At 45.0% G+C, this 17,164-nt stretch overlaps 1 protein-coding gene across 4 annotated transcripts in view; it reads left to right on the top strand.

Annotated features, from left to right (window-relative positions):
• Nucleotides 1-17,164, top strand: part of RAB11FIP3 (RAB11 family interacting protein 3) — a 98,287-nt gene that overhangs the window by 66,165 nt on the left and 14,958 nt on the right. For 3 of the 4 annotated variants that reach the window (XM_063315134.1, XM_063315132.1, XM_063315130.1), the window contains 2 exons: nt 10,676-10,852; nt 15,081-15,215. In XM_063315134.1, coding sequence (XP_063171204.1) covers nt 10,676-10,852; nt 15,081-15,215 — 312 coding nt within the window. The remainder of the gene's footprint in view (nt 1-10,675; nt 10,853-15,080; nt 15,216-17,164) is intronic. The other variant, XM_063315133.1, reaches the window with a different exon arrangement.

The raw sequence follows: 17,164 nt of genomic DNA, 5'->3' as shown, positions 1-17,164 counted from the left end.
AGGAGCCAGAGAAGGCTCCAGAAGCACAGCGGCTCTTTCCTTATTGGAGGCCCAGCAGGATTAAGTTGCTGCTGATTCCTTTGCTCAGCTTGCTCAGCCCATAATCGGCTTTGAACTGGGAAGCCTTTTTCTTGCCAAGAGCCAGCCAGCCTGGGTCTGTTCTAGCCCTCCTCTTGGGAAGACGGGGCCTTGGGCTCCCTGGCCTGGATGTACAGATGCTTTTCTGGGGGGTGGGCAGCTGTGTTTGGCCTTAGGAAAGCTGAGATTGGGAGGGGAAAACAGCTGCAGCTGCTTTTGGCCTTGAGTGTCTCTGGTCCTTGCAAGACCCCACAGCGCAAAGCATCATTGTTTTTCCAACGCAAGGAGAAAACCGCCATCCCTGCATGGCTGCACTGAGAGAACCCCTTGTGGACTTTTTGCATAAAACAGAAAAAACGAACTTATGATCTATGGTTTTGACGATGAGGTAGGATGGATTCTAGAAAGAAGAGAGTCACAATGTAACTTAGAGAAAGAGGTAAATCTACAATTGTACTTAACAACTGCTGTAAAGAAGATCAGAAGCCACTTCTTTAGATCTTTTTTCTTTTCTATTTTTCTGCTACCTTTTTTCCTTTTCCTTTCCTTTTCTTTTTGCACTTTAGCTTTCTCTTTTATTTCCTCCTCCTCCTTTTTTCTCTCTTACCCTATTTTAGATTGTATTCGTTTTTACTCTTGTTTTTAAAACTTGCAATAAAAGTATATAAACTGGGGGGGGGTGTGCACATGCAATCAAAATGCGTCTGTAATGGCATGCAGGAATGACCTTAGGAGATGGGGCGAAGAGATGCTGCCAAGGGAACGGTCAGATAAGAGACAGCATAGCCCTCAGCTGGATAATGGAAAGGGCAAGAGGTTCAGAAGGGACCCTCCCTAGTTCTTGGGCTGTAAAGGAGTCTTGTGGGGGCCGGAGAATTGTACTTTCAGACTTGCAAGATTGATGTTTGCCTCATGGGGTAAACCAGATAACCCCCAATGGTCCCTTGCATTTCCATATGTGTATGAGTTGTGATGTGCTAGACAGCTCTAGCAGAGGGGTGATAATGTGTAATGGTATGTGGAGAAGACCTTGGGAGACTTGGGCCAAGAGATGCTGCTTAGGGAACAGTCAGATAAGAGACAGCATAGCCTGCAGCTGGATAGCGGGTGGAGAAAGAGGCTCAGAAGAGACCCTCCCTGGTGTATTGGGCTGTAAAGGAGACAGCGGGGGAGGATTGTAATTTCAGACTTGCAAGATTCTGTCAGTGCAGCTTCACAATAAAGTAGAATTAGCTCATCTGGTTGTGTTTCCTGTCTGGTCCACCTGGTAAGGCTGACACCGTCAGAACAGGGAGAGAAGCGAAGTGCTGGCAGGAGTGTATCTCAAGGCGGCAAGGTGTATGTCTTCCTAGTCGTGAAGTAGAACTTATTTATTTTCTCCCCTCCCTCCCTCCCAATTGGCTGCATGGAGCCAGGAGGCTGTGGACTGCCAGGAACCACCATGGTGGGGAGATTTATAGTCCTTGGGATGTTGAACTGGGTTGTTGGGACTGGTGGATCAGCATCCCATGGGGAGCAGCCTCTGGCCTGGGGGTTCAGGGCAGTGTGTTTTGCAGGAACCGCAGACCCCAAATAATGCTTCTGATCCTTATGAATACTGTCGAAGCTACCTGTGAATATCTTTTAGTCTGGACGAGTTCCTAAAGACAGACTTGTATTTTAGCTGTCCCTTGTAGCTATGGGCAACAGACTTAGCAAGGTACTAAGCATTCTTGCAGCCTGTTACAAGACATTTTTTGCAAGGATATATTTGTTTTCCTGTAGTGGGTGAACTTTCCCTGTGGCAGCCCCCTTCTTTGCAATGGTTTTTCAGAAAACCTGGCCATGTAAGAAAGCCCTGGGAAGGGGACTGATCGGATGGCGTTGGGTTTTCATTGGGTGCTGAAGCCCTTGGCAGCTTCGGTTGAAATGGCTAAGAGGTCTTATTTATTTTTCCTTTCTCACCTTCATCCTGAAAGAGGAGAGAGTAAGCCACCTTTGGACTGGAGTGGCCTCTAAGCCCTGGTAAATAAAGAATATAAAATAAAAGTCAACTGGCTTTCAGTCTTGAAGGTCTGGACTGTGGCTATCTGCCATCAGCAATGCAGGGAAGGATGAAATTTTTCTTGAAAAAGAGTTGGTGGAAGGCCATCCTCCAGGGATAGTGGCATTGTAGAAGAAGAGCTGATCTGTGGCATAGCTGGTGGCTTTGATGTGGGCCTCCGTTGAAGCCCCACTTCAGTTCTGTGGTGTGTATTCCCCCCCCCCCCCCACTTCTTAGCTGGAAAGGCATTTGTGCAAGACAGCAGTTCCCCCATTTGGCTCTGAAGTTCACAATCTGCTCAGGCACGCTGTTTCTGCGATGCCCAGGTTGGAGATATCCCACCACCCCTTCCAAGCTCCGTAGACAGCAGGCAGCATTCTAACGTTAGATGCCAAATTAGGAGGGAATACTGTACTTATTCTCCACCCTCTTGATGGTGATGATGAGGATCAATCACCACAGTTCTCCTGTGAGTCAACAGATCAGTCACTTAAGTCCTGATCAACTCAAGTTGAGTTCTCCTTGGGACAATCGAGTTTGTGCAGGACTGAAATCCAGCCAGCTGACTGAGTCTGTTGGATGGAATGGATACATCTGGATGATCCTGACTTGCAGTTACCGAATGGATGAGGCCACCGTGGGGATCTGCGTAATTCCTCTGGGGAGAGGGTGTGGATGGACTCCAAAGGAGAACAAGGTGGTCCATCTGATCATTTCCTTTATTGGCTCATTTCCCCTTCCCAGTGCTCTCTTCCTCCTCCCACTTCAACTTGTTGGGGTGGTATCCCACTTCTCAGCTGGAAAGGAATTTGCACAAGAGAAGAGGCAAGTGACTTCCAGTATCATCTACAGATTATTTTTTTTCTGAGGGGGCATTCCTGACGTAGGTGGATCTCTGAAGCTCTGAAAGAAGTTCTTTCATAACTGATCTCATTCTGAGCCAGCCAAGTTCTGCAGTCTGTGACCCCGAGCTTCAGAAATGTCTCATCCCCAGATCTCCTAGGTTTTATTATCCATTTTGTTTCCTACAGTCTTTCCTTACTCACCCACTTTGTCTTGACCATTTCTTCCTTCCTTAAACTTTTTTTGCTTATGATCAGAAATTCTTTTGTTTGTTGATGTCCATGGAAGGTTTCCTGATAACTCCTCTTTTGGCAGTTACATTAAATTTCCTTTGATGAGTCAGGAATCCTTGCTGAAGCAGGAACATACGTTCCCTCTCTCTGTCCAATCAAATTTAATCTGCCTTTCTGGATCAACAAGTAACACTTCCTACATTACAATATAGGCATATTTCTGATTATTGTGTAGTCAAATAGGTTTGACTTAGAAGAAGCAGTTGCTCCAAAACAATAATGATGATGTCTTTATTCATTAATGAACACACTACAAAGAACAAGCAAACATTTTTTATTGGTGTTCTATGGAAATCTGATTTCCAGCTAGGAATCTACAAATTGGAGCTATCCAAGTAACATTGTAAGGTATAATACATGCCCAGTAAGGTGGTGTTTTGTTTTTGTTTTGGTAAATTCATGGTTGATAGAATTCTTGTAAACATTTCTTTAATCTGTTTATTATTCCACCTAATGCACCAATAATGAGAATGGCCATATAATAATGGCCACATAATGGCCACACAATAATGGCCACATAATGAGAAGACAGGACACCCTGGAGAAGATGCTGATGCTAGGGAGAGGAGGGCAAAAGGAAGAGGGGCCGACCAAGGGCAAGGTGGATGGATGATATTCTAGAGGTGACGGACTCGTCTGTGGGGGAGCTGGGGGTGTTGACGACTGACAGGAAGCTCTGGCATGGGCTGGTCCATGAAGTCATGAAGAGTCGGAAGCGACTAAACGAATAAACAACAACAAATGCACCAATAACTTTAGAGATGTCTTTGCAATATTGTTTCCATTCTCTACCAGTGTTGATTGTTGGATCTCTATATTCTGCAATTTTTTCCAGTTCTTTTCCATTGATTCTGCTGCCCCTGGGAATTGCCACATGTGCAAATATTATTCTTTTCTGTTGTTGTTGTTGTTGTTGTTGAAGGCCATTACTTATATGCCAAATGTGCAGTAGAATATACACTGGAAACTTAATATACCATAAAGCAGATTCACCCAAGTTTTTTTTTTTAAAGAACATTAATTCTCTCTCTCCTCTCCTAAACCACAGATAGCAATATTATGCGATATGGGGTTTTCAGTTTACTCTACATTTTATTTGGAAAAAGTTTTATTTGTTTGTTTTTATCTGTATCTTTGGGTGAGGATCTTATCACTGCTGGATGGAGCTTTTCATCAGCATTGTGAGAATGGGAAGATGTTGGAGTCTCATTCCCCATATTTCCGGAGGATAACAAAGCCATTTTTGTCTGTTAATGCAAAAATAATGCAGACATTAGCACCTTGTTGTTTATTCCTTCAGTCGCTTCTGACTCTTTCTGACTTCATGGACCAGCCCATCCCAGAGCTTCCTGTTGGTCGTCAACACCCCCAGCTCCCCCAGGGACGAGTCCGTCACCTCTAGAATATCATCCATCCACCTTGCCCTTGGTTGGCCCCTCTTCCTTTTGCCCTCCACTCTCCCCAGCATCAGCATCTTCTCCAGGGTGTCCTGTCTTCTCATTATGTGGCCAAAGTACTTCAGTTTTGCCTTTAATATTCCCTCAAGTGAGCAGTCTGGCTTTATTTCCTGGAGGATGGACTGGTTTGATCTCCTTGCAGTCCAAGGCACTCTCAGAATTTTCCTCCAACACCACAGTTCAAAAGCATCGATCTTCCTTCTCTCAGCCTTCCTTATGGTCCAGCTCTCGCAGCCATATGTTACTATGGGGAACACCATTGCTTTAACTATGCAGACCTTTGTTGTCAGTGTGATGTCTCTGCTCTTAACTATTTGATCGAGATTGGTCATTGCTCTTCTCCCAAGGATTAAGCGTCTTCTGATTTCCTGACTGCAGTCAGCATCTGCAGTAATCTTTGCACCTAGAAATACAAAGTCTTTCACTGCTTCCACATTTTCTCCCTCTATTTGCCAGTTATCAATCAAGCTGGTTGCCATAATCTTGGTTTTTTTGAGGTTTAGCTGCAAGCCAGCTTTTGCACTTTCTTCTTTCACCTTCATCATAAGGCTCCTCAGTTCCTCTTCGCTTTCAGCCACCAAAGTAGTATCATCTGCACATCTGAGATTGTTAATGTTTCTTCCAGCGATTTTAACTCCAGCCTTGGATTCCTCAAGCCCAGCATGTCGCATGATGTGTTCTGCGTACAAGTTGAATAGGTAGGGTGAGAGTATACAGCCCTGCCGTACTCCTTTCCCAATCTTAAACCAGTCCGTTGTTCCGTGGTCTGTTCTTACTGTTGCTACTTGGTCGTTATACAGATTCTTCAGGAGGCAGACAAGATGACTTGGCATCCCCATACCGCTAAGAACTTGCCACAATTTGTTATGGTCCACACAGTCAAAGGCTTTAGAATAGTCAATAAAACAGAAATAGATGTTTTTCTGAAACTCCCTGGCTTTTTCCATTATCCAGTGGATATTGGCAATTTGGTCCCTAGTTCCTCTGCCTTTTCTAAACCCAGCTTGTACATCTGGCAATTCTCGCTCCATGAATTGCTGAAGTCTACCTTGCAGGATCTTGAGCATTACCTTACTGGCATGTGAAATGAGTGCCACTGTTTGATAGTTTGAACGTTCTTTAGTGTTTCCCTTTTTTGGTATGGGGATATAAGCTGATTTTTTTCAATCTGATGGCCATTCTTGTGTTTTCCAAATTTGCTGGCATATAGCATGCATTACCTTGACAGCATCATCTTGCAAGATTTTGAACAGTTCAGCTGGGATGCCGTCTCCTGCTGCCTTGTTATTAGCAATGCTTCTTAAGGCCCATTCAACCTCACTCTTCAGGATGTCTGGCTCTAGCTCACTGACCACACCGTCAAAGCTATCCCCGATATTGTTATTCTTCCTATACAGGTCTTCTGTATATTCTTGCCACCTTTTCTTGATCTCTTCTTCTTCTGTGAGGTCCTTGCCATCTTTGTTTTTGATCATACCCATTTTTGCCTGGAATTTACCTCCAATGTTTCTAATTTTCTGGAAGAGGTCTCTTGTCCTTCCTATTCTATTGTCGTCTTCCACTTCCGCGCATTGCTTGTTTAAAAATAATTCCTTATCTCTTCTGGTTAACCTCTGGAATTTTGCATTTAATTGGGCATATCTCCCCCTATCACTGTTGCCTTTTGCTTTCCTTCTTTCTTGGGCTACTTCTAGTGTCTCAGCAGACAGCCATTTTGCCTTCTTGGTTTTCTCTTTCTTTGGGCTGTATTTTGTTGCCGCCTCCTGAACAATGTTACGAACTTCTCTCCAGAGTTCTTCCGGGACCCTATCTACTAAGTCCAGTCCCTTAAATCGATTCTTCACCTCCACTGCATATTCCTTAGGAATATTAGTGAGCTCATATCTAGCTGATCTGTGGGTCTTCCCTAATCTCTTTAGTCTGATCCTAAATTGTGCAAGAAGAAGTTCGTGATCTGAACTACAGTCAGCTCCAGGCCTTGTTTTTACCGACTGTACAGATGTCCGCCACCTTTGGCTGCAAAGGATGTAGTCAATCTGATTTCGGTGTTGTCCATCTGGTGAAGTCCATGTATAAAGCCGTCTCTTAGGTTGTTGGAAGAGAGTGTTTGTTATGCAGAGTGAGTTGTCTTGGCAAAATTCTATCAGCCTGTGTCCTGCTTCGTTTTGTTCTCCCAGGCCATACTTACCTGTAATTCCAGGTGTCATTTGACTGCCCACCTTAGCATTCCAGTCTCCTGTGATGAAAATAACATCTCTTTTAGGTGTGTTGTCCAGTAGGTGCTGCAGATCCTCATAGAACTGATCTACTTCAGCTTCTTCAGCATCTGTGGTTGGGGCGTATATTTGGATCACTGTGATGTTAGATGGCTTGCCCTGAATTCGAATTGAGATCATTCTGTCGTTTTTTGGATTGTATCCAAGCATTGCTTTAGCCACTTTGCTATTAATTATGAAGGCTACTCCATTTCTTCTGTGGTCCTCTTGTCCACAGTAGTAGATCTGGTGGTCATTTGATGTGAAGTGGCCCATTCCAGTCCATTTCAGTTCACTGACGCCCAAAATGTCTATCTTTAATCTTGACATCTCACCCATAACCACATCCAATTGGCCCTGGCTCATAGATCTTACATTCCAGGTTCCAATGGCGTGTTGATCCTTAGAACATCGGATTCGCCGTTCACCACCGGCACCGTCGGCCGCTAACCGTCCTTTCGGCTTTGAGCTAGCTGTGTCATCACGTCTGGGGCTAGTTGAACTCATCCTCTGTTCCTCCCCAGTAGCATTTTGACCATCTTCCGACCTGGGGGTCTCATCTTCCGATGGTATACCGACATATCGCTGGTTGTACTGATCCATTTAGTTTTCACGGCAAGAATACTGGGGTGGGTTGCCATTACCTTCCCCAGGGATCACATTTAGTCTGACCTCTCTGTCATGACCTTCCCGTCTTGGGTGGCCCTTCAGAGTTTAGCTCATGGCGTCATTGAGGTGCTCAAGCTCCAGCACCACGGCAGGGTAACGATCCTTTGCTGATAATGTAGTTTCCTGTTTTTGAATGGAGTAAAGCTCAGGGCTAAACAGCCTCATGCGTAGAGTTTGAAGTGGAGGTTTTTAATTCTTAATTTGAAGTAGAAAATCTTTTGGAAAAGTTTTCTTCCAAATCTAGAGTTGATTCTACTATGCAAAATGCCTCCTTTATCCCCAGAGTGTCCTTACAAAGTGAACAATCATTTTCCTGGCATAGAATTGAGTTAGCTTGACTTGTGCAGTACTGTCCTTTGACTTCCCAGATGGACTGAGCTGGTGAAGAATTTGCTGTTCTCCTCAATGAGCAGGATGGGCTAAACAAACACACACACAAATCAGAAACGATGGGTTCTGGTTTCTCGCTTACTTGTGCCTGGTTTATTTTGATCTTGGTCACACATGTTGTAGTGCTATTTCTAAGTCAAAACCCAACCCAGGCTGCCCCAGTGTGTTAAAATACCATCCCCTCAAAGGTCAAAATAATAATGCTTGCATCTATTTTTTTTTTCTACAACAGTTGGAAACATAGGCAATGTACAGTAGTGAAATTGGAAGGATATTCGGTATCGGAAGGATATTCACTTGGCAAAGTTTTTCAAGGGAAAAGGGCAAAATGTACGAATACGTTTTTTGCCTCACTACAGAAATAGAGACTTATTGGCAACACACATCCGAAGGCGATACATTGGAGAAATAGCAGTAGAGGGGTAATGATGGAAACATGCTGAGCTGGAGATTTTCCTGTTAGCAAACTGCCAATTTGTGAATCTAAAGTGAATAACATCTCCATTCTGACCTTGTGTGTTAATTTCGCTGTTAACATTTTTAATACTTTCAGACCTTTTAAAAAGTACATTAGTTGGATCTGTTTGGGACAAATTTTCTTAAGCTGGATCCATTCAAAGATGGAATCCATGTCTGAGTATTAATAGACAGCCATGTCCTAGCTCTGGTGTACATCATCTGATGTTCATACATGATCAAGCAACCATGTTCTGTGCTTCTGGAAAGGTACAGTAGCAGTTTATGCTGTCCTTGATTTAACAGGAAGAGGAGACAACAGTCACCGGAAATGATGCTGGCAAACTTTCTGTGAGAGTTCAAGACTTAGGAGAGACACGATAGCCATGTTGAAGAACATAAAGGGAAGCTGCAGGGAAGATGGCCAAGAACTGTTTTCCTTGGCCACAGAAACTAGGACCAGAAATAATAGATATAAGTTGCAACTACCTATATTTTGTTTAAATATAAAGAAAAACTTCTTCATGATAAAGAAAAACTTCTTCATGGTAAGATCTGTTCCACCATGGAGCAGTCTACTTATAGAAGAGATGGGTTCTCCCTCTCTGGAGCTTTTGAAGAAGAGTATGACATCCATATCTTGTGGATGGTTTAACTGAATTTTCTGCACATTGCAGAGGGTTGGATTGGATGATCCATGTGGTGTTTTCCAACACTACAGTTCTGTGATTCTACAGAAGACTTATCCTGAACCTAAAATACATCAGCTGGCTTCACCCAGCATCTAATGCCAAATTATTTGGGCTTAGCATACAGAATGAATCAGCAATGGAAATTTGCAGATAGTGACTTAAGGCTTAGTGTGATGTGTGAAACCAACCAGTTGTGATTTAGTCAATAAACTGATGGTTTAGTTTGATCTCTCAATCCTTAAGAAGGAAGTCTTTTTCTTCCCCAGGTGCTGGGCAAAATTTGCTGTTTTGCATATCCAAAATATCACAAACTACTTGTTATTCCAGAAGATTTATTTCTAGAAAATTACTGAACACCCTCCGAATCCCAGCCCAGCCCAGCCCAGCCCAGCCTAGCCCTGAATGACTAGATCACTATGGTCCAGAGAAAGAGACAGACATTTCTGGAGATGGGGTGTTTAGCATATATCTAGTTTTCTCCTATAGCCCAGGGTTGCCTCCTCTGACTGGCACCAGGAAGACAGGCTGCTCCACTATTTATCCTTAAGTCCCTTTAAAGTAGAAATACTGGGAATCAAACCCAAGGCTTTGTGCCATGTTCAGCAGATATGCTGCCTGCAAAATATTACTGTAGTTATGAGGTGAACTGCTTAAAATTCATTTCACTCTAAGATATAATAAAACATATATGAAAGCTAGGGGAATTCAGTCCACATGATGTTGCAGTGTGGGATGGCACACAAATTCTGCAAGCTTGCGGTATATCTCTGGAGCTTCCTCCCTCTTTTGAAAGAAAATGCTGAGCGTGGGAACCAAGAACTTCTGAATCCAAAAGAAATGTCCTGCCTCTGAGCATCGGGTTCTGGCCGCATCAGATGCACTGCGCTGTCCGTATTTCTCTTTTAACAAGCTTTCATGCCTTTGTTGGTTGTTGCTGAGCTGCTTCCTGTAGATGTTGGTATTCAGCACTGCTTCCCATGTGAGACTGTTCCTGCACGTTGAGTCACAGATTGCTCCAGAACAGTCTTCTCCAATGGGTTCCTTCTAGATGAATTGGGACTGAATCTGGGGATCTGGAGAGCTCCACTCCTGGCCTGTCTGTAGGTTGTTAGGCTGTGAAAAGCTGTTTTCAGTGTTGCCTCTGGTGGTGGAATTACACAGCCAGCCTGAGCCCCCTCCTGTCACATCACGACAATGTGATGATTTGCTGGGTGCTGTCTTCTTGAGGCCCTTGTCCTGGCTAAGCAAAGACCACGCCGAGACGAGGAGAAAGTCTCCAGTGTTTTATTTAACTGCTATTGTAGACAGAAAATCCTACCAAACTGAAGAAGCGTGGGAAAACCCAGACAGATAAACCCCAAAACTCAAGGTGGGTCTGTTCTGGGTTTCTTTGAATGGCAGCTCAAAGCCTCTAAACTACGCATGCGTTTTCCCCCCTGGATAGGGGCCTCCTCCTGCTCACCATCCGTACTCATGACAGCCCTCTCTTGATGCTTTGATGCTTCTTTTTCTCCGGCAGATCTCACCCTCATGACTTGTCCTTGACCACCGATGTCAACAGCCACTCGATTGTCACCGTAATCAGCGGAGAGGAGCATTTTGAGGACTACGGAGAAGGGAATGAGGGGGACTTCTCCTCGGACAGCTTGTGCAATGGAGAAAGTGGCTTCAGTAGCTCCTCTTTCCTTTCTCCTAGGTAAAATGACACCTCCAGGTCTGTGATGGTATCATGCAGGTTCACTGGGCGTTTGGTCTTTGTGCATCTGACTGTGGGCGTCTTCCAGTGGACCATTAACTGTTATTAGCCAGATGGAGAACAGGAGGCCGTGGGGTGTATTAGGAGATTGAGAGAGGGGAGATTTTTTTTTTAATCATATGGCATAGCAGTTGGGTGTTCATGCTGCTTTTTCTTGCTGGGAAATCCTTGTGAGGCCCAGTGGCCAGATGTGTGGACTATTTAGCCGTGACAAGTCACGTTGCCCAGGGTGCACCATGAGGAGGCTAGTCTGCATTGCACCAAGTCAGGCCGAGAGAGAGGGACTGGCCCAAGGTCACCCAGCTGGCTTTCATGCCCAAGGCGGGACTAGAACTCCCAGGCTCCCGGTTTCTAGCCCAGCACCTTAAGCACTAGACCAAACTGGCTGGGAGAGATAAGGAAGGGCCTCTCTCAACTCCATGCAAACTAGATACGAAATCAGATTTAGGTCGTTTGCTAGATGTTTTTCATGTCTGTGCAAGAGACCCACAGAAATAGGACTGAAACAGGTAAACCTCTAGCATGTGTGAAGGTCTAGTAGTTTTGGGGATGAGACCCAGCAAAAACGTAGCGGTACAGAAACCTATCTTCCAGATTTCTTCTTGTTTTTTTCACTCTGAGGCAGCTCCTACTTACTGAATCTGATTGAAGTTGGTCACTAAGCAGGAAGAGTTTTTAACCTGGAGATCAGCTCTCTCTGGTTCAGTTTTAGGTGTTCCCAACAGATGCTACGTGCAGTCTTGGTGTGCTTCAAACTACATTTTCCGCCCATCGGGTATTTGGACCTCCGTTCCCATCTGCCCCATGTTGCATGGCCAGTGGCACAGAGGCTGCCCCGCTACCAACATCGTTGTAACAGTGCCAAGTCTGTCCTAGTGCCAGATTTGTGTGTTTCTCCTTTTTACAGTGTTCTGGCTGGGTGGCTGTCAGTTGCTGCAAAGTGCATTTGCCTTCCTGGCAGAAGGTTATTAGCACGTAAGCGTGAGCCAGGAACCCTGAGCATTGCTCTCAGATCCAGTTTGAGTGCTTTTTAGTACACTTGCAGATCACAAGAAGCCCAAGGAAACCATCTTAAGAGACTACAAGTAGTCCTCGCTTAATGACCGTTTGTTTAACAGTGGTCCGAAGAAAAAGTGCTTTAAGACCTATGCTCGCACTTACAACTGTCACAAAATGTCGCACTACCCCCGCAGTCACATGATTGCAATTCGGGCACTTAGCAGTTGGCTCACATTGACAACCAGTTGCAGTGTCTTGCAGTCACGTGACTGGGATTTGCGAACTTCTTTGCCGGTTTCCGGCAAAAAATGTCCACTGGGGAAGCTAGATTTGCTTAACGACTGTGGCGATTCACTTAACAACCTGTGATTCACTTAACAACTGTCATAAAATGGTTGTAAAATTAGGTCCAGTCACACGGTGACTCACTTAACAACCGTACTGCTGAACAACCAGTTTTTCTGTCCCTATTGTGGTTGTTAAGTGAGGACTACCTGTAATCAGAAGAGAAAAGGTGTCTACTCTGTGTGTTCCAAGACCCCATTCTTACATACCAGCTGTGCTTGTGACATTTTCCTTAGGCAAAAGGAGAGATGGGCAATGTGTGGATTTATTGCCTGATTGCTGTTCATAATCTGAAACAGCCATGGAGAAGGTGGGAGAAACTGGAACTGCACTGCCTGGGAAAATTCTGTCTTGATGTTTCATCTTTCTCACTCCTGTGCTATAATCCAGCTGCTGTTAGACCCAAGATAGAAACTTTGAATGGTCTCCCAAAATATATAGTACCCGTGGGGGGAAAAGTGTGTGTGTGTGTGTATTAGGGCTGCAGCCTGAAAGGAAAGGTTTAGACGTCTTGTGAACGTTCTCTTGGCCCTGATGTGGGTCAGCGTAGATGCATCGCTCCCTCGATGCATAGCTGAATTGGGGCTGTAAACTATTTCCATGCTACTAAGAGGAAGGAGCGATGAAGAATCTGACTTGGAAAAGTGGTCCCAGAGAAGCAACTGTGTGGCTCAGCTGAGACTTGGAAGGGCCACGTTCCACTTCCGAGGTCTCTCCCCACCTTCGTGTCATCAAGGCGTGGGAATGAAGCCATACTGCACCTTCCTAGAAAAAGGCTTACTCAGAAATCAGACCTTGACCACACGGTCTTTTCCCCAACATGGTGCCCGCCAGGTGGCTTGAGTTTTAACCTTCCCATGGCTGGGAAAAATCCAGGGGGAAGAAAGGACCCTTCTTTTTTGCCTTTTTATGGCAAAGGGTTGGGAGATAGGATTGGAAAGCGTGTAGCGTTGCTGTGAGTGAAATGTCAAACGTTTGGTCCAAGGGCGCGAATCTCCTCTGTATTGATCAGTTTCTTTGTTCTGTTTAGTGGGTGATGTGAGCCCTGTCTGGTGCCCAGTTCCTTCAGAGAACAGCATGAACAAGGATCCCACAATTGGTTTTTGTTCTCTAGCAGTTTGCCTGTTTAACTGTGTTGTTTTGATAGTGGCAGTTTTTCACAATTCACCTCTCTCCGACTAAGCCTCGTGGCTTTCAGAAGTTTATTTCTCTGGAAGGGAATGTTGGACACAAGCCGGCCTCAGAGAAATATTAGATCTTCTCTGTTTGCTTTTTAATGCTGTCAGCACCAGCAATGCCGACAAAAAGAGAAGTCTCTGCAGCTCTCTTGGGATAATCGGGTCCTAATACGGAGCATCGCTGCAGAGGGAATTCCAGAGCTGCCACTGGCTTCCATCCGCCCAGGATATATGCAAAGCCAGGACGTCTAAAAATTACATTTTAAAAGGCCACGGGGACCTGCTTTGCACATAATGTTAAACCACGCAGGGAGGGTTCCCACATCAGCCTGTGCCGTAGCACAATGTTTGAATTAGGCTTAATTAGAAATGGGGAATTTTAAAAATACACCGTGGGAGAATGCAGCAGCAATGTTGTTGGGAAGTCTGAACTGCGTTTGGCCTAAGAAGGGGCTCTGTGATTTATTCCACTAGCTTTTAGAGGTGGGATCCTTTCTCCGTGAGGAAGTTCACATTCAGGGGAACCACACCCAGCCATTCCTGTTCCTAAATCTAAATTTGGAATCCTTCTCTCCCTAAAACTGCCATTCCAAGCTGAAGATCCTGCCTCTTCGGGGCTCTAGCAGGATGTAGCTTGGCCAAAAAGAGAGTGGCAATCTCTCGGGACCCCTTAAAACAGCCCTTGTTCCCCTTATTGTGTATTGGTTGACACCAGTTACCGGCCTCTTGAGGATCAGCAAGAGGTGGGGGAAGGAATCTAGGCGAGGCCAGCGGTGAGTAGCGACAAGTCAGTTCCAAAGACAAGCCTAGAAGGAGCTTGGTAGCACCTTCTCTGACAAACATCATTGAAAGATGTAGGCTTTTGTCAGCTGCAGCTCCCTTCATCAGATGCATAGAGGGTTTGTGATCACTTCCTAGACGCATAGATGAATCTGCATAGGAGCATAGATGCATCACTTCCTAGACGCATAGATGGCGCTGTGCATCAGAGGAAGGGAGCTGCAACTCACAAAACCTTCTGCCTTTTAATAAGGCATTTTAGCCTGAAAAGGTGTTACCAGACTCCTCCTGATTTTCTGCCACCATAGACTAACATGGCTGTCCTCCCACAAAGACTAACCAGAACTCTGTCCACCTGTTTTCCACTTTCCCATTCACATTCACTCATAGCATGTTCTCTGACACCTGAAGGATCAGATCCTTGCTCTTTAGATTATTGCCTGGACTTCACAAGTTGCCTTGTGAAGCCCTCCATCCACCCAGCAACTAGCATAGAGACCCGGTCAAGGGCATCCTTGGTCCTGATGATCCTCAGTCCTTGACCTTGGCAGCGAATGGCTTCATCGACGTTTGGAGGTTGGGACCGACGCTCCCTGCACTGGAATGAGCCAGTTCAGCTTCCCAAACCAGGGTGGCCCTGACCAATGGGGCATATAGCTTCCAGAAATCCCAAGCAAGAGGGCTGGGCTGGTTAGGAATTTTGGGAATTGCAGATCTAATACATCGGATCAGTAGCTTTTGGAAAGCTGATGTAGTCCAAGCTACTGGGAACGCAGAAACTTCTGTAAGTTGCAGGTGGACTCCAAGCTTGCTCTTGAACTCTGTTTGTCTTTTCTGTGTGTAAATGACACTTGTGATTTCTCTAGCACCAACCCGCTTGCCACAAAACTGCACAGCATTTTCACTGACAAGGTGTTTGAGTTTTACTGCACCCAGTGCCACAAACAAATCAATCGCCTCGAAGATCTTTCCGCCCGCCTCAGTGATCTTGAAATGAATAGGTAACCGATTTGAGGCATGGCACTTTCTCTGTCAAGAGCATGAGCTTTGTGTTCTTTACCACGCATATGTCCTTGCTTTTTTATATATAAAGTCAATCTTTTTTTTAAAAAAAAAAGGCACTGCATGTCAGCCGATCTTCTCGAGCTGGCCTGAACGTCCGTTATGTCTCTTGCTGTCCTCAACATTTTTGGATCCACCATTTCCTTGGGTGGGAACATGCCACCAGGGTCCTCTGAAAGGACAAGTGAGAATGATGTTTCTTAATAGCAGTGACAGTCATTGCCTGTTAAGAATTCATGTGGTCTAATGCTGATCATTTCAACAACAGATGTGTTATTAGCGACTCTAGAAAGGGCCTTGGTCCTTCAAATCCAAATCCTCCTTGATGATACTTAAGCTTAAAGCAAGGACATTGCTAGCAGGAATGCTTTCTTTTGTGAGTGTTCTGCTCTATGATGCTCCCTCTTTGCATGGCTCCCTGTTGTCCTAATATGAATGTGACACTTAATTCCTCCTTAACCTGTGGTTTATGGTCTACATTGAGCAGAGGTGGAAGATAGAAGAGGAACGTGCCAGTTGGTCGAAAATGCAGACAGCGACCTCATGAGTTGTTGTCCGCCAATGGAGGTCTGCCATCATAGGATGGGGGCCCTCCCTGCACTACCAGAGCTGATAGGGATTAAATCTAGGGCAGCCCCCTCTTATTCACCAGAATGGGTCAGCCCCCTCAGGCAACTTATTTGGAGGGCCATGAAAAGTCAGGTACAGTACCTAGTTTCATTTATAGTATTGCATTTTTGTTGAGAGACAGTCATGTGAGATTTTTGTAACTTTGCTGGCGCTGGAGTGGAGTACCTTGGCATTAGAGGCAAGGACTCATGGTGATGATCCTCAGACCAAAAAGTTTTGCGTCGGTGTCTCTATTTTCAAGTGACAGTTCCTCGCGGCCTTGAGGGAATGATTGCTGTAGGTGGTCCCTTCCCAAAAAGGGCTCTCCTGATGTATTGACCTTCTGTTCTAGATACTCTATACCAGAATATCTAGAACAGCATTTCTCAACCTTGGCCACTTTAAGATGGGTGGACTTCAACTCCCAGAATTCCCCAGCCAGCTGGGAATTCTGGGAGTTGAAGTCCACCCATCTTAAAGTGGCCAAGGTTGAGAAACACTGATCTAGAAGTACCTTGGGTTGAGGGAAGGCTATACTGGATAAATGCCAAGGCTGTTGGCACTGTTGATGGTAGCCCAGCTTCTACAAGATGTATCTGTGGAACCCCTTTCCTCGCTGCTTAATTTCCAGACATCATTTTATGTTGAACATTCATACTTGTGATCTATTTTGATGGCATGTCACCGGAAAATTGAACAACCTTTGTGTGTATGTGGCTGTGGGTGTTTGGAGTGCCCCTGAAAGAACAAAATGTGATGTTTGATGAAGCGCAGAAGATGAAGCCATAATATAGGGATGGCCTCTTGAAGCCATTCCAAGAAAAACATGAGGTAGTCCTGAGGGAGGCCGGGGGAGAAATCCACACAATGCAGTTGAACATCATTAAGTAATATAAGCCCAAAGAGAAAGTGATGCTCAAATGAAGATGAATTAGCTTTCTACATGTTGGTAGAACATTTAGCTCTGGGTTCTGAAACAATGTGGTCCTAGGATGTCTGGATCAGGTGCTTCTGCCCCATATGGATAGATGTGTCTTCAAATGGAGACCTTGTGTAGCTTAGGAAGATTTAGCCACCAACAGAACCAATGGCATCCAGACTTGCATGAGAAAGATGCATTCGTGTTTATCTACATACTTCCTCTGACCAATTGAATTCCTCCTGTTTAAGATGGGGGAAACAACCATGGAGGCCACCCCCCAAAGTTGCTCTGGAATTTTATTTTTTAATGCAAAAGGATGTTACAAGTATGACGTCCAGGGAGAGTAATTGCATTGCC

Source organism: Candoia aspera, chromosome 14 (assembly GCF_035149785.1).
Source record: "Candoia aspera isolate rCanAsp1 chromosome 14, rCanAsp1.hap2, whole genome shotgun sequence".
Lineage (NCBI taxonomy): Eukaryota > Metazoa > Chordata > Lepidosauria > Squamata > Boidae > Candoia > Candoia aspera.
This window is presented reverse-complemented; position numbering and strand designations above follow the sequence as displayed.